Source organism: Danio aesculapii, chromosome 14, assembly GCF_903798145.1.
Source record: "Danio aesculapii chromosome 14, fDanAes4.1, whole genome shotgun sequence".
Classification (NCBI taxonomy): Eukaryota; Metazoa; Chordata; class Actinopteri; order Cypriniformes; family Danionidae; genus Danio; species Danio aesculapii.
Window position 1 is genome coordinate 15,741,478 of NC_079448.1, and position 22,566 is coordinate 15,764,043.

The 22,566-nt window shown below is 33.3% G+C and overlaps 1 protein-coding gene across 1 annotated transcript in view; it reads right to left on the minus strand.

Annotated features, from left to right (window-relative positions):
- Positions 1–22,566, minus strand: part of il1rapl2 (interleukin 1 receptor accessory protein-like 2) — a 753,881-nt gene that overhangs the window by 46,401 nt on the left and 684,914 nt on the right. The window contains exon 6 of the mRNA XM_056471803.1: positions 5,042–5,171. Coding sequence (XP_056327778.1) covers positions 5,042–5,171 — 130 coding nt within the window. The remainder of the gene's footprint in view (positions 1–5,041; positions 5,172–22,566) is intronic.

Here is a 22,566-nt window from a genome sequence, read left to right on the forward strand (position 1 = left end):
TACAGTGATATGACATACTGTATGGTGAGCATCAAACACCATTGTTTCAATGTTCCCAGTGTAAAACCCTGGTTAAAAACAGCATAATCTTAAACAAAACACCAACTCTGATCATTCAAGATCATTGATATGCATCCCAATAAATCTCAACAGTATGAAAAAGAAGAGATATATAGATTTTTAATGTATTCGGAGCCACCCCAAAGAGGCATGAGGTCTGTTTAAATATATTTTCTTAGTTTAATGTGTATATTGTGAAATTTGCCATGTATGTTGTAATGAGGCAACTAACACATGTAAACTGCTGAGTATAAGTGTTTAATGCATCGTTTCATTTAACCAGTTCTTAGTGTGATTTGAAACCATGACATTAATATTTATAAAACTCATATGTTAATGCAGAGGTTGATATTAATTCCTATGTTTTCATATACGTCAAATCTACAAAACAAACAAACAAACAAACAAACAAACAAACAAACAAACAAACAAACAAACAAAAATCTAAATGCATCGCTGTTCCCTTTGTCAGGCATAACTATATTTTAGTCTATGTTTTATTCACAAAACATAACACAGGAGGAGTAATGGAGAAGCAGACTTAGTTCCTCTCTTCTTAAAAAGAACCTATAGTCATTTGACAGGCCATCTACTAATTTTTTAAAGTATTTTTTGACAAATGAATTATGTTTATTTTGTACATGTTTATTTTAGAGTACATCATGCTGCGTGTAACGATTGCCAGCAGTTTTGCCTTTGTGGATCACTGGAGGACACACCCTGTCATTCACCTGAACTATGTTTCCCATTATGGCCTGCAGTCACACACCAGTTTCAGTTCACCTTCTGATTGTTGATTACACACACTATATAAACTCTCCAGTCACTCTAGCACATTGCTGAGGCTTGTTTCTCTGTAGTGAAATTTCTAAGTGTTTTCCTTGCCTTGCCATGTTTTGACCCTTTGTTTGTTTTTACTGTTTATGTTTGTTTTCATTCCTGCCACGACCCCTTGACCTGTTACTTTGTTTACTCTTTGGGATTATCTTCATTTTACAGTCTGCTTCAGTATCAAATCTTGCCTGCTTGATCCTCGATTAAAGCTGCATTTGGATCCTAACCCATGTTGTCAACCCCATCATTACACTGTGTGTGTTTGAGTATCAGACACTGACACAAGCTGCAGAACACCATTTTCCATCCTAATATGGTCAAAACCAAGCTTTTCATTCTAGGCGTACTTCCCTTGGTTATAATTGAGCATATAAAAGTCGTGAATTATTTAACTAACCTAAGCCACATATATGTACCTACTATTTAGATATCAGAGAACAATTTTACATATTGAATCACTGCACTCTATGACACCTTTAAGTCAGGGTTGATCGATTTGCTCTGGAGGAGTGTTCCAGATGTTATTTTCATAGAGGTGAGGAGAAAAAAATATGTTCAGAGTCTGGAATGCAGCATCAGCAACACTGTAAAATGACAACATAAATCTCTCGATCAGAAACGCATTGCAAACGATCCAAATTGACATCCTCAGAAAACAACAGAAATTCCGACCTGAACATCATCCATCAGTGCATCGTATGGCAGCTTTGACAGCATTGAAAAACAACAACACATGGAATCATCAACAAAGCCACATTGATCTTTAAAACTGTTTTTTTTTTTTTTTTCCAGTGTCATCGCTCTACAACTAACAAGCATTATTAAAATGACTTTAAGGTCCATCCAGTTCATGCTAAAAAACTCAAAAGCAGCTTCATCCCAACAGCTGGGAGGTCACTTGACAAAAACGCTTCCATCCAATCATTCTCACAGCAGCTCGTCCTCTGTAAGGTCAGAAGGTGCTGTAGATTGAAGGCAGAGAAGTGTGCTGGATTAACAATTAGTCTAACACAGTACTCAACACACTCATATTTCCACCTATACTGTAAAAATAAATAAATAAAAAATCTAGGTTAAATTTTAAAACATAAATTAAATGTTGAATTAGATTTTAGGTTTTATTTTTGTAAAAGCTGAAACATTTCAACTCACCACTGTGGTAATTAGTGTTTCTCACATTGTCTCTATATAATTTCTCTTTAGGAGTGCAACCCTCCCTTATATTATGGACTCATCCCATGTCTATTTTTTATTGATTAAACACAATTTGTGAAACTATAGCTCTTTATTCAAACATCTCAATCAAAACTATTTTAAATCTTCTTTTGTTTTCTATAGCAACGACACAAAATTTATTAGATACTTTACCACTTTATTAGGTACACCTTACTAGTAAAGGGTTGGACCCCCTTTTGCCTTCAGAACTGCCTCAATCCCTCATGGCATAGATTCAACAAGGTACTGGAAATATTCCTCAGAGATTTTGGTCCATATTGACATGATAGCGTAACGCAGTTGCTGCAGATTTGTGAGCTGCACATCCATGATGCAAATCTCCCATTCCACCACATCCCAAAGGTGGATTGAGAGCTGGTGACTGTGGAGGTCATTAGAGTACAGTGAACTCATTGTCATGTTCAAGAAACCAGTCTGAGATGATTCACGCTTTATGACATGGCACGTTATCCTGCTAGAAGTAGCCATCAGAAGATGGGTACACTGTCGTCATAAAGGGATGGACATGGTGAGCAACAATACTCAGGTAGGATGGATCCATGCTTTCATGTTGTTGATGCCAAATTCTCAACCTACCACGCAAATGTTGCAGCAGAAATCGAGACTCATCAGATCAGTCAACATTTTTCCAATCTTCTGTTGTCCAATTTTGGTCAAACTCTCTGAATTGTAGCATCAGTTTCCTGTTCTTAGCTGACAGGAGTGGCACGTGGTGTGGTCTTCTGCTGCTGTAGCCCATCCACCACAAGGTTGGACCTGTTGTGCGTTCAGAGATGCTTTTCTGCATACCTCGGTTGCAATGAGGGAACTGTATTTAGAGTATTGCCAAAAATAACACCTGTGATATAATTGTAGTTTTGTGGACATAGTCAATAGATTAAATACACAAGTGGATGACTTCACTAAGTGGACCTTAACTACCACTTTTAGTGTCAAATAAAAAATATAAAATAAAATAACTGTAAGAAAACAAAGAATCGTTCTGTATTAAATAACAGCTTTTCCTTTATGTGCAGCCACCTGTATAAATAAAAATAAAAATAACAACAACAATAATAATAATAATAATATTCACTGTAAAATGCTGGGTTCCATACAATCAATGTGTTTTGGGATAATATGAAGAAAGTAAGTTAACTTATTAGCTTTTACAAAGTTAAGTGGATTAAACATGAAACAATTAAGTTGTCCACCCGAAACCCTCAATAATTCAGTTGTTTACGCTCATTTTAAGTATATAGTTTGATCAAACAGCATTTTTTTGTGTGTGCCATACATTTTCCCACAGCATGGCTTATGTGTAATGTGACATTCAATAAATATTTTCAGAATTACATTATAGATATGCTAAGCAAAACAAAACTGTTATACACATGCTACTGGAGAAATGACACACTGTGACACACATATTTTAAGGGTCCCTTGTTCTGCCTATTATTTTGCTATACAATTTATCCACTTGCCCTTAATTTTCATTTTTGAAGTTGGACACCCTATTTTTTATATATTGAATTTTGCTTAACGATCATATACACAAGTTAGACAACGTTTTACATCACTGTTATGAAATGTTAACAGTTAGCATAAAAGATCAGTTTACTTTATGCCAAAACAACCATCACATGCTCACACAGACTTTCATTCATATTCAGAACATGAATAAAGATATTAAATCGCTTTTCATTCAGAACAGCAAATAAATAAATGAAGAAAAAATTATTTTGCATTCCTGGCCATTAGTTTGCAGTGTCAAATAATAATAATAATAATAATAATAATAATAATAATAAAAATAAAGAAATAAAGAAAAAATAAAGAAATAAAATAAAATAAAATAAAAATATTAATTAATTAAAATAAATTAAAATTGAATAATAGAAAAATATATATAATAAAAATAAAATAAAATAAAATAAAATAAAATAAAATAAAATAAAATAAAATAAAATAAAATAAAATAAAATAAAATGAAACATTATGCAAACACATTCTTATAATCTGTCATTGCTTTTATGGTTATTAAATACTCAGTCATACATAAACTGAACATGCAATATACAAAACAAAAACAGCGCCTGAAGCTGACAGATGATTTTCTAAATTATTTGATATTTTATAATATTTTATATCACATAAATTGATATTTTAGATAGATATTTATTATGTAGACAGATATTTTATATCACATAAATAAATAAAGAAACTAACCACCAACATACCGCCATCTATGTATAACCAGCACTTGCTACATCTCAGGTATGCACTGCACTGTGCCCTAATGCATTTTATCACTGAATACGGATTTGTCCATGCCATACTTTACCGTATTGCAAACAATAATTTATAAATACACATTTGAACACTCTGTCCCATATATGTTGTACTGCTGTAAATAAAACAGTCCACCACCTCAGTCAATAAGCTATTCTATTCTATTCTATTCTGTTCTATAATACAAAGAGTTTAAACAAGAGAATACACAGATAATATCTAGAATACAAGAGTTTATTTGCAAAAACATAACTGAAATTGAGTCTTTTTAGACATCATGTTGTGTTATAAATAGCAAAACACATGATTTATGGAAATTACTATAACTACAGCTTTTAAGTTGTTGCAAAAACTTAAAAAAAAATAAAGAAATGTATTTTTGAAATCTTCAAAATATCCATTCTGTTGTGTTCTATTTAAATAACCTGTTTTTGCACACTCGTCCACTAGAGGTCTCTATGTCCCCAGTAATCCCCATGTTTGCTGTCACACCTGTTTTCCTGTAGGTTGTTAGTGTGCTATTACATAATCACAGTCTGTTCTTCACTTTCAGCACCATGAAGTCATGCATGTTCTACCTATTTATAGTGTATTGCTCTTAATTCAAGAAGTAACAGATATGAAGCCCAGAAAACATTACCTGACTTCACTCTCTCTTATGTGTCCTTCCAGCTCCTCTACAAACTTATCCCCCTTCATCCAGTAGATGATCGGTTTGGAATCCCCACTGTAGCCGAAAAAAGCTTTGCAGTCTAAGATGAGACGCATACCTGAAAAAAACCCAACACAAAACACAATGGCTAAATATTAATCAACATAATATAGAGCAAATGTTTACTGTACAGCAGAGTGCAAAATTAGAGATCAATATATAAACAGAAATAATGTTTATTATTTAAAGCAATTTTAGTTGTGATACCAAGTAATGGTATACCAAGGCACTAAAAAACTAAGAAGAAGAAGAAGAAGAGGAAGATGATGAAGAAGAAGAAGAATAAAAAAGAATAATAGAGAAAAAGACAAAAGAAAATGATGAAGTAAAAGATAAGAAAAAGAAAAAGGATGAAAAAATAAGAAAAAGAACAATAACTAAAAGAAAAAGAATAAGAAAAAAATAAGAAAAATAAACAGAAAAAGAACAAATAGAAAAAGAAAAAGAAGAAAAAACAAAAAGAACAAGAAACTAAAGACAGTGAAAAGAAAAAGAAGAAAATTAAAAAAGAAGAAAGAAACGGAAAAACAACAAGAAGAAAAAAGAAGAAAAAGAACAAGAAGGAAGAAAAAGAACAAAAACAATAACTAGAAGAAAAAGAAGAAAAAAAAGAAGAAAAAAGAAGAAAAAAAAAGAAAAAAAGAAGAAAAAAGAAGAAAAAGAAAAAAGAAACAGAACAAGAAAAAAAGAAGAAAAAGAAAAATAACAAGAAAAAGAAGAAAAAAGAAAAGGAAACAGAAAAAAGAAAAAGAAGAAAAAATAAAAAAGAAGAAAGAAAAAGAAGAAAAGGAAGAAAAATAAAGGAAAAAAGAAGAAAAAGAAAAAAAGAACTAGAAGAAAAAGAACTAGAACAGGAAAAATAAAAATAAGAACATGAAGAGCAAGAAAAAGAAGAAAAAGAAGAAAAAGAAGAAGAAGAAGAACAACAACAACAACAATAAAAACAACAAAAACAACAAAAAACACAGTGATCTTAATTGGAGAGCAGCAATAGTTATTTTCCATCTAAAAATGCGAATTAACTTTATGCGCAAAATTGAAATATCACATAAAAGATGTGCGAATAAAGCAGCGTTTCCATTCAACAAGTCAAAGTGAACAAAATCGTCACTTCCTGATTAACTGGCACCTTGGAAATGGAACTTGCTGAGGTAGGAGAAGCTGCGTGAATCTTTTCCTTATTTAATAAATTACTTGCGCCTCAGAAGACCAATCAAAGACTTTAGAATAGACAATACATGTCACTTGTATAGTTCTGAATGGGGAAAAGTGTAACTGTCAATATGGCAATTGAAGCCCCGCCTTCTAATACAGGATCCAATCAGCAATCGCTGTATGGCGAATAAAGCCTGCCTTCTAGTACAGGAGCCAATCAGTGATGGCTATAGAATTATAATTCTCCGGGGAGGGGCTTGCACCAGACGTAAGTTTCTGCAGATTTTATGTGATCCGAACATTTAGGAATGAAACTAAAGAGACAGTTGCTGTTTAATTTTATTGGTTATTTGTAATATGAAGTGTAATCGTAAGCTTGTCAAGTAGTTTTGGAGAATTAGATGTTTCTCTTGTTCTTTTTTTTCAGTTTTGCGCTTATGTTTTTTATGTGCATTTTCAAAATTGGTGCACATCTTGGCACTTCCATTAACCATTTTTTATGTGCATATCCAAAATGCACATAAAAATAGGTGGATGGGAATGTGGCTATGATTACAGATGAAAACAAAACTCTCTCAGGTTACAATTGTCAAGAATGAGTTAAAAGTGTACAGGGCCTTACATTGAATGACTTCAGCACATCGGCTGCTACGAGGATATCACTAGTCTCTCACACTGCTCTGGTGTGATCTTGATAATCGGTTCTTTTGTCTCTTCCATAGTTCACTGGCTGTAGATTGTAAAGTCTGAGACACACCGAGTGGACGGTGGGCCACTGGACAGTGTCGGGTTGTTAGTGAACGTCTTTCAGGCTAGTGTGTTTGATATGTTCTACACGTCACCCCATGTCAGGATGAATCCGAGCATCAGAACCAATCTGAAGTGACAGAACTAAGTAAATGACACAAGTCAAGAAGAAACACAATGAAGCTGGCTACCATTTTGAAATATTTGCAAACAATATGGATTATCAGGCATATTTTCACAAGCAAATCCCGCTGTGGTGAGAGACAAGTTCTGTCAAAATAGCATGTAAACTATGCTTTGTTTACATTTTTTTGTATGTGTACAGCACTAGTTCTTTTTTCCCTTTGTGGAATGGCAAAACAGACATCTGCCACCCAGGGGTGCTGCTAATTTGGGAGCCTCAGAGGTCCGGCAGTTATGCAAAAGAAAAGATAATAATAATATAATAATATTATATAAAAGAAATGATACATGTATCTAATGCTACAAATGTATCTAGAGCTACAAAAATGTCCCTAGACTTACATAAATGTATCTAAAGTTACAAATTAAACCACATTACAGTTTATTTTTGTTTCTTTTTTTTCGTTTTGTAATGCAGTTCCTGAAACGGAACATTAAATGAGAAAACAGTGGGCGTGGCTTATTTTTTTCTATTGCAAGCTGATTGGATGTAGTAAAGTAGGCATTTCATTAAAGAATCCTCCTACTCACCATTTTTGTTTGTTGTCAAAACTAACAGTTGGAGGGGCATGGCTAAGTATGTTATCCACGCTCGATACCTCAGACAGATGCAATCTGAGAATTGAACTGAAAATAAACTGGAAGTACATTTTCTAATTTCAATTTCAGAATAGAAGGCCAAACATTTTTTTAAATATATAAAATGCAGAGATGAATTGATGTTGATTGATTGATGTTGTACCACTACATCAGGGGGTCGTTGCATTTTGTTTGAAAATGAAAAACGCGTTGATGTCAGAACCCAACGTCACGTCAACGTCAATGTCCAAAGTCAAACCTAAAATCAACTAAATATCAACGTCTAATGATGTTTCGGCTTGATGTTGTGTGGATGATACCATTATGACGTCTATCAGACGTTGAATTTTGGTTGCCATACCTGACAAATTAATGTCAGTATTTGACGTCAATATGACGTTGGTTTAAGATGTTGGCACGACATTGGATTTTTGGTCACTTACCAACACAAACTAAAATCAACCAAATATCAACTCATTTAACATCATTATTGGACATTAAATAACATTATCCGTAGACGTTGGCTACACATTGAATTTTAGTCACCTGACATCACAACCTAAATCTAACCTAATTTTAAATGATGTTGTGTGCCTGCTGGGTTCATTTTATCTTTTCAATTTTTGTTCTTGCACTCTGATTCGTCGCTCAATAGCCAATCAGAGCACTCTCTCTTTCTACATGCTGAATTGGGCAAACTCTCTCCAACGTGAATCCAATGAGAACCGACATGTGGAACACACCAAACAAACTAACCTAACAGATATTAACAGACAGCCTGATGCTGCCTAATCAACCGTCTACTTGGTGTGTCCTAGATCTAATGCAAGTGCAGAGTGCACACTCTCATTTCAGTTGGCTGACGTCCACTAGGTGTGTTTTGATAAACATTTGCATTTTTGCCATGTACAGTATTGAAGAGGCCAAATTCCTGCTGCAGAAAACATCACTCAAACCATAACATTTACTCCACTAACTGAATTCTTGGCACAATTTGGTTTTAGGGCCTCCCCAGTTTGCCCATGAAAACAACATTTCCCATTGAACTTTAATCAATTTAATTGCCTTCATTATGACTTTACAGTAACTTTAGACCATAGTTCCCTGTTCACACAACTTAGTTGTTTGTGAAGCTTTACTGCTGATGATTACAAACTCTCTTAAACATCAATGGATTATATGTTGAGGCTCATTCTTACTCTGATCAGAGAATATAAAGAAGCAATATTCTAAAAAAAAAACTGATTTGGAGTCATTTCACTGTTAACAATTTCCTGCAGAATCTACAGTACTTACTGGCAGCAGATCACCAGTAACTACTGTACTTATATCTGTAGCACCATTTATCTAGCCATGTATGTATGTACAGAATTGCATGTACAGTATATATTTACTGTAAAATATACAGTAATTTTCACAATGCAACTTTAAAATACAGTAACTGCATAACTGTCCTACAGTAAAATACCATTCATATTACAGTTAAATACTGTGCAATTTACAAAAATCATTAACAGTGTTACTATGGCTGAAAGTCGCATCTCTTTGGGTTTCACATGAACAACCTGCTGTATGAGGGTTTCAGCCACCATAGATGTGCATACCATTTTACAAAGTCGGTGAAAACTGGAAAGTTAGACGGACAGTTAAATAGGGGTTTTTATATAATTAAGGAAGTCACCAGGTGCCAAACTGCTCTTTTTTAAATACCTTTAAATACCTAATTTTTTAATACTGTGCTTTAATGCTTCAATACTGTGCACTTTTACTCCTGTTATAGTATAACTTCAAATAGGAATAATTAGTGACCTTGAAGTTTAGAAAATTGTAGGTTTTTCTCTAAATTTTCTCTCTACAATGAAAAAAATATGACAAAAAGTCATGACAACAAATGTTTTATGTTACTTTAGCTTATTTTAATTTAATAATCAGGTTTTAAATATTTTTTTAAAGTTGTGCACAGTTTAATTTAATGTTTTTAGTCAGTTTGATTGATGTACACTTAAAAACACTCACTGCTTGTTCAAACTACTTATTTAAAATGAGCTGAAACAACACAATTCTTGAAAATTGTAATTTTAAACAACTTAATTGTTTTATGTTCAATCCACTTATATTTGTTCCCAGCAGGCACACAACATCATAAGACTTTAATATTAGGTTAGATTTAAACCAAAATTTAATGTACGTTATTTTGACGTCCAATAACAATGTGAAATGACGATGATATTTGGTTGTTTTTAGGTTGCGTTGGAAAGTGACCCAAATCTAACGTCGAGCCAACATCTGATAGACGTCATAGTGGTAACGTCCACACAATGCCAAGCTGTAACATCATTAGACATTTATATTTGGTTATTTTAAGGTTGCGTTGGAAAGTAATCAAAATGCAACATCTGTCCGACATTGGACACTGACCGATTTTCATTTCCACCCAAAATGCAATATCCCATGACACAACGTCAATCTGACATCATGTTGACGTCCTGCGCCTGCTGGGTTATGTTAACTTAATTGATTTGTGTTGGACAACATGAATGAATTGTGTGGAACCCTGTATTTTATACAGTGTAAGTTGAGATGATTTGAAAAGGCAGCAATATTCTTTTAGTGTATGCATAATATACGAGACATAAAAAACAGACAGACAAACAGAGCTCTTCAACCTAACAGACAGATGAACATTTTTTTAACCTGTGTTTCACTGGAGAGAAATGAAGTTGACAAATAAGAAGTGTTTCTTTGGCAGAACTAATGCATTGCTGGGGTCAAATCAGGCCAAGACACTTTAAAAGCAATCAAAGGTCAAAGTTGTTCTGTAAGAAACTCTCACAGACTCATATTCTCACCCACATAGAAAAAGAACTTTTACTGGGTGAAAGTAAATGTGCCCACGCCATCCTGTGCTGTCTGTAAGATGCCGTTTAGAAGCCTGCCAACATCCTCCCCAGACAAACACTTTCCATGATGAAAGGGAAATTAGCGAAATAGAATTTGGTTGACATGTGGACAATTTTGAAATTTAAAATTAATTATTAATATAATATTTGCTTAATATTTTACAATTCGCAACCTTGTAATTATAATATTCTGCTTGCATTATGATAACCTTTGAGTTATCGAGCTTTAAAGTTTGCACATAATGTGAAATTGGAGTGATATCCTCTCAGTGGAAATTTGGAACAGGACCAATTTTGCTCTGAATGTTCTTTTATAATGATTTTACAAAAAATTAACTGAAGCAATAATTCTCAAGAAACACAAACAGTTTTGTTTATTTGAATACATTATATTATATAATATTATATTTGATTACATATTTGCTTTAAACAGAATCATGTTTGCATTAAAAATAACTTTGTAATAATGTGCTGTTTCATTTATAGATGGGAATGTATATATAGAAAGTGTTTATTTACTTAATATAAAAATAAATACTCAATATTTTGTCCATTGAATATATAAATTGTATGTAGAAATATGGGTGGTAATCACATTATTGCAGATATTGTAGACAAAAATCTGCTACTGTAACCCTGAACTTACTAGAGATCACATAGTTGAAATAACATGCTAACATTTGTTGTTATGAAGACCACAGAACCTGAAATTGAAATTTAGTGCTTAATATAGTTCATTTAAGACATTTTAAGACAAAAAATTGCATATAAAAAAATTTATTAGTAAATACTAAAAATAAAAAAATGTAAATAAATTACAGTAAAGTACTGTACAGTGGTCTCTCATTATTCATGGGAGTTATGTTCTAAAAAAACCCACAAATAGGTGAAATCTGCGAAGTAGTCAGCTTGATTTTTTACATTATTATAGATGTTTAAGGCTGTAAAACCCCTCACTACACACTTTATAGACTTTTCTCAGACAAACCTTTGTAGACCTTCTTTTAGCATGTCCAGAAGTTTAAGTTTTTGTGCGATGGATGGCATGTGGCTCTGCCTTTTGGGTGCTACTGTAAGTGCCTTTGACGGTACAGAACGTTTCGTCGACATTGTGGGGAGAAACACATAAGCATACAGTTTATGTAAATAAAGCAAAGATTTTACACAAGCAAAGATTTATGTAAATTTGTCAAGCTGAACGCATTCTGTACTGTACAGGAAACAGGGCACGGAGGAGATTGAGACAATGGTCTACAGCCAGTCAGGACACAGAACACAATGTGCTAATCAGGACGCTGAACACAATGCTCAGTAGAAAAAAATAATGTCAAATTGCACAAAAAATCAGCGAAACTGCGAGGCTGCAAAAAGTGAACCTCGTTATACCAAGGGACCTCTTTACTGTGTTACAGTAAAGATTGTCATACTGTAAAATTAAAACGTGGTAAAAGGCATAAAAAGAAGTTGTGGCAAGGCAATTTTACTGTAAAATGAAATTGCGGTAGGGCCTAGGGCTGAGCGATAATATTATATTATTACTAGAGTTTATATTTTTTTTGCCTTCATAGTTCACTGACAAGTTTTGTACAGTAAATATGTTCACATATTACAAGTCAGAGATTTTTGGTGTGCAAAAATTGGTGCATTACTTGATTTTAAAATAATTGAAGGAAACTCACACTATCTACTAAAACAAACATTCTGTTTTTTGCTTATAAAAAAAGTGAAAATATATAGCTTGCACTTTTGGAAAAAAAAAAACTAATTATTTATGATGCTTTTCATATTAAAAGTAGAAAATAAGTCATATTTCATCTAAACAAAAGAAGTCTTGCATATCCTGTAAATAATATTTAAATTTTTTTTGCATCTTCTGTAAAGAAATATTTTAATGTAAATAATAATTTGAATGTAATGAATAATATGTCGTCTCAAGGCGTCTGTGGCGCAGCTTACAATCATCGTCAATTTAGTGCAAAGTAATGAGGAGTTCAGACTGCATGATTTTAGCCCCGATTTTGACTCGCTGACAGGTTTTGAGAAATCGCTGACAAATGCTTGAATCCATCTTGCAGTGTAAACAAAGCAGCGATAAAATGCTAGCCCAGATAGTCGTGCAGTGGGAAAGCATCTGTGACACGAATACTTTGAAAATCATGCAGTCTGAACTTGGCATAAGGCTGAAGAATGGGTCCATCATCTAACCTGATCAGAGATCAGATGTGGCTGCAAAGTGGCATCAGAAGCATAAATCATCCTCAGATTTTAAGACAAATTTTTTACCTCTGCATTGAGTGATCGGCGTGAACCACAGCGCCTGCCTTGTGCGTAGCCGTGCATTTATACTTCAGCGTGTTGTTTGTGTTACTCTGTAACAACACTTCCAAAACGCTGGCTGGCAGCAGGTTTTTATGTCAAGGGGGTTTTCTTTTTTCTCAATGCTACCTTAATTTACAACAAGTTAAATCTCGCTCATTTAGAGATGGGAACGGGCAAACGTGCAACCACTTTGATCATAAGTTAAACAAGACAAAAGTTTTCATCTGGAGCTCCTCCACGGGACTCCACACTTGTAAACACTCACTCCAACGACTGGCTCTCTGCTGTCCTGTGGCTCTCCACGCCGCCCATGCTTGTCAACACAACCAAACCGACCAATCACAGAGTTTGCGTTATGTGTCGTCGCAATATGTAGGTACATTTTTGAGAGGTGCATAGGTATGCGACTGCGTGAAGGCTGCGGCGGACCATATGCGTGCTCTCGATGTAGAAGTATACTGTAAATCAGCCTTAACAGAGCGGGGTCCCGTGACTCCACACACAGTAGGGAAAATAATCGAAAAAATGTATCTGGGATAATTAGATCGATTATAGTTTCTGAATTAATCACCCAGCCTAGTAGGGCACTGCTACTGTAAAACACATTTACAGGTAAGTTACTGTAGAGGCAGTTGCGGTAACTTTCTGGCAACAGTGCAGAATTACAATAAACTGTCAAACAACGTACGTTCCTGTAGCATTCATTTTACCTAGAAAACGCAGTCAAATGTATGTTTAAGTGTGATTTTTTGCAGTTCACCTTTGAATAAATATATGGAATTAACTCCGTTTCGAAAAAAGGCAGATGGATCCTTAAATGAAGTCAAAATTATTAGCCCTCTGGTGAATTTCTTTTTCAAATATTTACCAAATGATGTTTAACAGAGCAATGACTTTTTTTCCACAGTATTTCCTATAATATTTGTTTTATTTCAGCTATAAGCTTTACAATTAAAAAAAAAAAAAAACATTTTAAGGTCAATATTTTTAGCCCCCTTAAGCAATATTTGTTTTTGGTTGTCTACAGAACAAACCATTGTTATACAATGACTTGTCTAATTACCCTAACTGGCCTAATTAACCTAATTAATTAAAGCCTTTAAATGTCACCATTGGATGAAAACATTTATCTTGAAAAATATTTAGTAAAATATAAACTATCATCATGGCAAAGATAAAAGAAATCAATTATTACAAATTAGTTATTATTATGTTTATAATTAATTATGTTTATAATTGTGTTGAAAAAATCTCTCTCTATATAAACATTTTTAATAAAGTTTTAATAAAATTTTAGATAAAAAGGCAGTATTTCACACTTTACTCATTATTCTTAGACACCTAAGGTGCAATGGCCTAATTTCCCTCAAAAAAAAAGACATTTCATGCTGTTTCATTAAACTGACCTCTTCTTTCTACACCTCCAGTTTCCGCGTGTCTGCCCACAGATAAAGCCAACACTTCCACCCACGTCCACTCATGTGTTGTCCTCGCATCAACACTGCACTTAGATTTAGAGCTCAGTGTAAGATGTAGCACATAATCCTAACATGAGTAGAAAAATATTCTACTCCAAAATTCTTAATCATTGCCTTTAAAGAGTAAAGTTGACCCAAAAAAGAAAATCCAGTCATTTATTTTTCCTTCATTTGTTCAAAACCTGGTGACTTTCTTTTGTTGAACACAAAAGAAGATATTTTGAAGAAAGTTGGAAAACATTGACTTCTATAGTATTTGCTTTAAGTCACTGGTTTACAGCTTTCTTCAAAGTATGTTCTTTTGTGCTCAATGGAATAAATAAAATGGTTTAAACCCACTTGAGGGTGAGTAAACACTGAGAAAATGTCATTGTTTGCACTGCAATAAAAAAAAAAAAAAAAAAAAAAAAGAAAAAAACGGTAAAAAGACTGGCAGCAGGGCTTCCAGAGATATTCCATTAATTACTCAAAATAACTATTTGACAGAATTACAAGCAAAAACTGTCAAAATATAGAACACACTTTACGGTTAAAATTCATTTAATGACAGTTTATTAATGTTGATAATTTGCATTTAAACTGAAAAAAAAACAACAACAAAAAAATAAAACCTGTCAAAAAAAAAAAAAATGTAGATAATCTGTAAAAAAACAAACAAAAAAAAAACTGTAATTCCTTGCTCCTTAATTACAAGTTATTACTGTCATTTTAAAGATTATAACTATAATGATACAGGTAATTACTGCCATTTTACGAATTATTACGACATTTATAAAGACTATTACTGTCATTTTACAAATTATTACAGTAAATAACTAATTTATTATTGTAATTATACAGATTATTAATGTGATTTTAAAGATTATTACTGTAATTATACAGGTTGTTAATATAATTATACAAATGAATTAATGTGATAATAACTATTACTGTAATTATACAGATTAATTTATGTGACTATACAGATTAATTCATGTAATTATGCACAAAATCTCTAAATATTTTATAACATTTCCACTTTTAACATACATTTAAAACAGGAAAAAAAGCTTTTAAAGAATGGTTTAAAAAAAAGCTTAGGTACAAATAATTGCTGTTGTCATAAAACACTGTAAAGATAACCATAAAAATATATTAACAAATATTTTTAGGATATGTTGGTTAAAGTCCAAAACAATTTTGCTTGACACCAAAACCTTTTTTCTTTCTTTTTTTATTTATATATATATTTTTTACAAATAACACATTTGGTCATCATTTAACAGCAAAACAAGGTTGGTGTCATGTGAGGACGCCTGGAAAACAAAGTTGAGGATCAAATAGCAGTTTATTAAGAGAATCGTCTTGCAATTAAAGGTGGAAACCATATATATATATATATATATACAGCTGAAGCCAGAATTATTAGACCCCCTGAATTTTCAGCCCCCCTGTTTATTTTTTCCCCAATTTCTGTTTAACAGAGAGAAGATTTTCTTCAACACATTTCTATTCTTCTAGCTGAAATAAAACAAATAAGATTTTCTCCAGAAGAAAGAATATTATCAGACATACTGTGAAAATTTCCTTGCTCTGTAAAACATCATTTGGGAAATATATAAAAAAGAATCAAAGGGGGGCTAATAATTCTGACTTCAACTGTATATATATATATATATATATATATATATATATATATATATATATATATATATATATATATATATATATATGTTATTTTCATTATTTTCATCACCAATTATCATAGTAGAACAGTTTCTCAAGCAGTTTGTGATGCATTCAAGAAACCCGTTCTCAAAGATTTATTATATATATATATATATATATATATATATATATATATATATATATATATATATATATATATATATATATATATGCTGGGCCATTATCTGCGTTAACGTGCTGCGTTAACGCGAGACTCTTATCGTACGATAAAAAAATCTCGCTTTTTATCTATTCTCAAAGTTGGGTTGGGAGCTGGGTCTATTCTACGCAAGCTATGATGACTTTCAACTTGATATTTTAGCGCGGATGTATGCCTGACCGGTGAGCCTTCTGACAAACAAGTGCCCTTCTGAATCAAATCAGCAGGATGCCTGACTTTAACTGCAGTTCGGCAGTTTCACTTTAACTCATGAACAGTTCATTCATACGCAATGACAAATTGGGGTATTAGATGCAAATAAGGAGCAAGGACTGGTGAGAGTGTTATGGAATGTAATAACGCTCACCAAACGTAAAGAAGAAAACTTCCGCATTTCGCGGTGTGTCCTTTACTGACAGACGCCTGTCTTGGATCTTGTGGGAAAATATAGCGAAAAGTCCTACATGACGGTAATAGTTTGATTGCAGTGTTTACTTCAGTAATGCCACTAATATATGCATACTCCACATGTCTTAATTCCATTTCTGTTAAGTTCAGTTATGACTTTAGTCGCATTAAGGTAATCAAAAATCTCTGTTTACATGGTAGACTCTTAATCAGAGCATTGTTTTAATCATATTAAAATCGTATTAAAGTATTGTTGTCCATGTAAACATAATGTTTGACACACCGTCAGAGCTCTGTGAACTTGGCATTGAAAAGCAGCATTTTCTGTATGCACATCAAAAGCAAGTATGAAATCGCTGTTTGGAGCTTGTGTAGGCCTACAGTTCAACATTCATGTTTAACTGAATAAACAGTTAGTAAACACAAGTACATCTTATTGAACATAATTTATTTTCATCACCAATTATCATAGTAGAACAGTTTCTCAAGCAGTTTGTGATGCATTCAAGAAACCCGTTCTCAAATATTTATTATTTGGGTAGCAAACATATTCTGGATGCCTTCGGCAGAATTTAACTGAGCAATTTTAATCTAGATTAAAAAAATTTATCTATGCCCACCTATATTATATATATATATATATATATATATATATATATATATATATATATAAATCTAAGAGTAGTCAAATAAACATTATATAATTTACAGAGCATGCATTATATGTAGCCTAAAAACAATATGCTATTATTTGATTAACCTCACGTTAATCTTCATATGATTACGATCTACAATAGAACTAAAACAGTTTGACTGAAATTTTGTTTCCCTATTTTTACAGGAATAATCTGTAAATATTAACGTAAAATTACGTTTTATTTTTTGAAAATACAGAAAATTTTCTTTAAATAACAGAAAAATAACATAAAACCAAAATACAAGCAATAACTGTAAACTTAATGTTAGTATTTTTTATTTTTATTACAGAAAATATCTGTAAAACAACAGCTTTTTCACTGTATAATGAAAAAAAAGGAAAATTCTGTATAAAAATACAGACAAATACCTGTAAAATAACGTTTATTTTTTACAGTGTGGGTGAACTATCCCTTTAAGTTTTTCTGCTCTGAAACCTTTAAATCTTAGCTCAAATTTCATAAGATCAACAGTGTGGAAATGCAAACGGTTTTCTTTTAATAACCGCATGTTTATTTAATAGAGAACTATTGTTTTCACGTGCTGCAAAAGACCAGCTGATTCAGTAGACTCTGCTGAATAATACTACTTTATTTACCGCACTGATCCACTATTCTCACATATGCTGATTATATGCAAATAATGTCTAAAAACCCTTCAGGGCTTTCAACAGCATTAACAGCACACGCAGTGAAGAGCTTCCTCTGCCTGCAATTACAGCTTTTTAGAGATGGAAAATGGTAGGAAATGCAAATGAAACGAGGCTGCGTTTGGCCACAATGTTTTAATGATGAATACTTATCCAGTTTACTCCAGTAATCGTATCTAGTCTATCTGAGGCTGTTGAATGTACGTCACTAGGCTGAGCGATAATTTCATTCACCACTGAGGAAACCGCAAATGATTTCTTATACATAAAACGCCTATCAGGGTCAATTTCTTCTGAGCTATGTATAACACATCACATTCAGGCTCCAATTCTGCGTTTATGAATCTTATTTAAGCATGGTTATGAGTGAAGCATATTTCTATCTGTTTTGGATGTCTAGAATAAGTCTAGTAGTATTTGATACACAGATGAATCAAAGATTGTGTTATGTGCAGCACCGCAAAACAAAAACCCTTCAAGCCAATCTGACAAGCAGCCAAATCTTTTGCTATGTTCTATGTTTGTTTTTAACATGTGTGTCAGGGTCAAAGTCTACAAAAGATGCTTTTAGAAAAAGATTTTTACTCAAAAAGTAGTCAAAAAACCAACTATCTGATGTTTTACTTGACATCGAGGTAACATTCTAGGTCACATTTTATTTTAATGTACAATTCATGCCATTAAAAAACATTAACTACTAATTAGCTGCTTATTAATAGTTAATAGCTTATTAATAGGTAGTAGTTGGGTAGCATTAGGGATGTAAAATAAGATCATAATTTTTAAGTGCTGATAAACAGTTAATATTTTAATAATCGGCAGGTAATAAGGCAGTAGGAAATTGTGTGAATTGTTATTTTAACAAAAGTGCTACCAAATTCTCAAATTACATCGACTGTTTGGTTAAGACTAATATTATTTGTTAACACTTTACAATAAGATTCCATTAGATAATGTTTTTTAACTTATTTACTAACACAAAAAACTGTGAAAAAAAACATTTACTACAGTATTTCTTAATCTTTGTTAATGTTAGGTAATGACAGTAAAGCTGGTCATTGTTAGTTTATGTTAACTAATGTTAATGCATCGCTTGGGATTTTAATAATACATTAGTTAACTGTTGAAGTATTATTAATAAATGTGGTACATGTATTGTTCATTATTAGTTCAAGTTGGTAAAAGCCTAGGCTGGTTGGCTGGTTTTAGCTGGTCGACCAGCCTGGTTTTAGAGGGGTTTTGGCCATTTCCAGGCTGGTTTCCAGTGATTTCCAGCCTGGTCTTAGCTGGTCAGGCTGGAAAATGACCAGCTAAATCCAGCTAAAACCAGCTTGACCAGCCTGGTTTAAGCTGGACATGGCTGGTTTTGGCTGGTCAAGCTGGTTTTAGCTGGATTTAGCTGGTCATTTTCCAGCCTGACCAGCTAAGACCAGGCTGGAAATGACTGGAAACCAGCCTGGAAATGGCCAAAACCCCTCTTAAACCAGGCTGGTCGACCAGCTAAAACCAGCCAACCAGCCTAGGCTGGTTTAAGCTGGATTTTTCAGCAGGGATATATATATATATTTCGTGGCATCGAGTCAACAAGGTGCTGGAAATATATATGATATACCAACACAATCTTACAGCAATTCATAACTTTTTGATTTAGTGGCTAATTCGTACGAATTCGTACGATCTAAATCGTACAATATAGTACGATTTGCTCATCCTCCAATGACGGTTGGGTTTAGGGGTGGGGTTAGGTGCCAAGCCTCCTTTTTAAAATCGTACAATTTCGTACCACTAAACTGTCAAAACGTAAAATACTTATGTTTTCTCGTGAGATCAGGCTGGATATACACTCACAGAAATAAAGGTATCACTGGATACTTTCTCTTTTTTGGACCATTCTTTGTAAACTCTCGAAATGGTTGTGCGTGGAAATCCAAGCAGATTAGCAGTTTCTGAAATAATGAGACCAGCCCATCTGGCACCAACAACTATGCCACGTTCAAAGTCACTTAAATCACCTTTCTTCCCCATTATGATTCTCGGTTTGAAATTAGAACCGAACCTAACCCTAAACCTAACCCTCCTGGCTTCAACCACACAGTAAGTACATGTCATTAATTTATATTACTCAGTAGTTAGTGCATAGTTACAATGTAACAAGAACACCATCAAATAAAGTGTAACCTTTTCTTGCATATTACTCTGAAGCAACGTTTTGATTATTTTATTGTATAAAGGACAAATAAAGTTGACTTGATAATGCCTTTCTTGAGCACCAGGTGTGTTTTTAGTTGTATCTTCTCTAATTTTCATTTACTTCTTCACAGTAATTTTATCTTCATGTTTAGATCACCACTGTTCTGTTATGCAAGAAAAAAATGTCTTTAGTTCAAGCGATGTCTGTGGAACATTTATTTGAAATAATCCCAGTCTTTTTTACCCTTTGTTGAATCCTATGATATTTAAGGCTTTGAGAATGTAAGTACAACAACTGTACAGTGGTGATTACATTTGAGCCATAATGTGAAAGCAGTTCAATGTAAGCGAAACAGAAATAAAAGATGGGCTGAAATTTCTGGGTTTCTTGCACTCAGTCACTTGAGGGCATGTGTGCAGCTTTGTCCTTAACCCTGTGTTTGTGCTGACATAAATGATATCTCAAATCATATCCAGGAGGAAGAGTGTCTAGAGACCCCGCCAAGTGTTGCACCAGCCATTGGAAAGTTTTGTAAATTGGGAATGTTAGGTCCACACTAGAGGTTATGTTTGCTCCATTTTTTTTCTTAAGGCAGAGGAGATATTTTTATCCAAAGTGACAAAAGAAAAAAAACTTTTCACTAAGCAGCCAACATTATTTGTATTATTTACTTGCAGGTTCATTTGACGATTTGGTAGCAAGCTAGACAGGAACTTATATTTTTAGTGTGTGTGTGTGTGTGTGTGTGTGTGCGTGTGCGTGTGTGTGTGTGCAGTGGTGGACAATGAACAATCAAACTCAAACAAAAGTACCACTACTTGCTAAAAATCTACTGCAAGTAGAGTAAACAAAACAGTTCTAATACTACTTAAAATATGAGTAAAATGTAGCCCTTTTAAAGTACTCAATAGTAATATTACGCTGCACTGTTAAGGATTTTTTGCAAATTACACAGTATTTAACTGTTATATGAACTGTATTTTACTCTAGGACAGTTATGCGGTATGTTACTGTATTTTAAAGCATTGAGTAAATTACTTTTTTATTGTTTATATATTATTTATATTATTATTGTTTATTTTACAGTAAAGATATACAATACTTAAAATACAAGTAAAGCAAGAGAAATGGTGCTGTAAATGTAAATACAGTATTCTTGCTGTAACTGATTTACAGTAAGTTACTAGTGTAAGATTTGAGATACCACAGATACTTTGATGTCGTTGACAATACAAGCATGGACTGGCTCCACACCCCACCAAGTGGGAATGCGGGAAAGTTTACTCCTCTCCTCATTTACATTTAAAGCATCTCCTGCAACCCCCTGTTCACTCATCTTCCTCTTCATCTCACACAGAATGGTGATTTCAAAGTATGAATGTTCTATATCAATCCAAGTGACTTTATCCATCATGTTTGATATCATTTGAAATGTCTCAGTACGACTGGTACAATGGTCTCATTCCCTCAGAAATAAACAAAATCAAAATAATAGGTATATACCTTCAAGTATCTTTAAAAACCACTTTAGCAGTGGTTCAAAAGATACCTGAAGGTATATATCTATTATATGGGTGTGTCTTTACCTAGGGGGCTTCTATTCAAATCGCCTATCTATGGCTGATCTAACATGCCACTAAATGCAAATGCCTTTTGTTGTTCCACACATAGAGTAGCCCTTCTTGAAGTAAATACCTTGATTTACTATTTAAGGAAAAGCGTCAAAAAGCTCAGAGCGATACTGTAACCAGATCAGCCTGAGCTCTCGTGCTCTATACTATGTATATTTTGAAGTCAGGTATCCATTTTCTGATCTTAGATCTATCTTTGAGAATTTGATGTCTTGTATTGACTGTTTATGAATTGACTGATTAATTAGCATAATACATATTTACCTGACTATTAAATTGTTATGTTTGAACGCATTCTGCTTACTCTGTAATTATTCATTTTAGTAGATTACGCTGTATCCTTGTTTCCGCAGTTCCTGCATCAGGTCAGAAGACGGACTAAAGTTCAGTTGAGATGGAGCATTGGGCACTGTATTTTAGGGATCCGACTGACTCTTGATATTGATTCAAGTGTTCTCAGGTAGAAAAGGAGTTATTTCTGTGTAGGGCAACAATGTGTTGCACGACTAAGCTAGATAGGGTACCTGACCCTTGTTTGAAAGTAATATTATTCTAAATGTACATGGGAAACCATATGTGTGGCTAAACCAAGTTATTATAGAGAAGAGTAGCAGGTTACATTTATAATAATGGCCTGGACCTCTGATTAG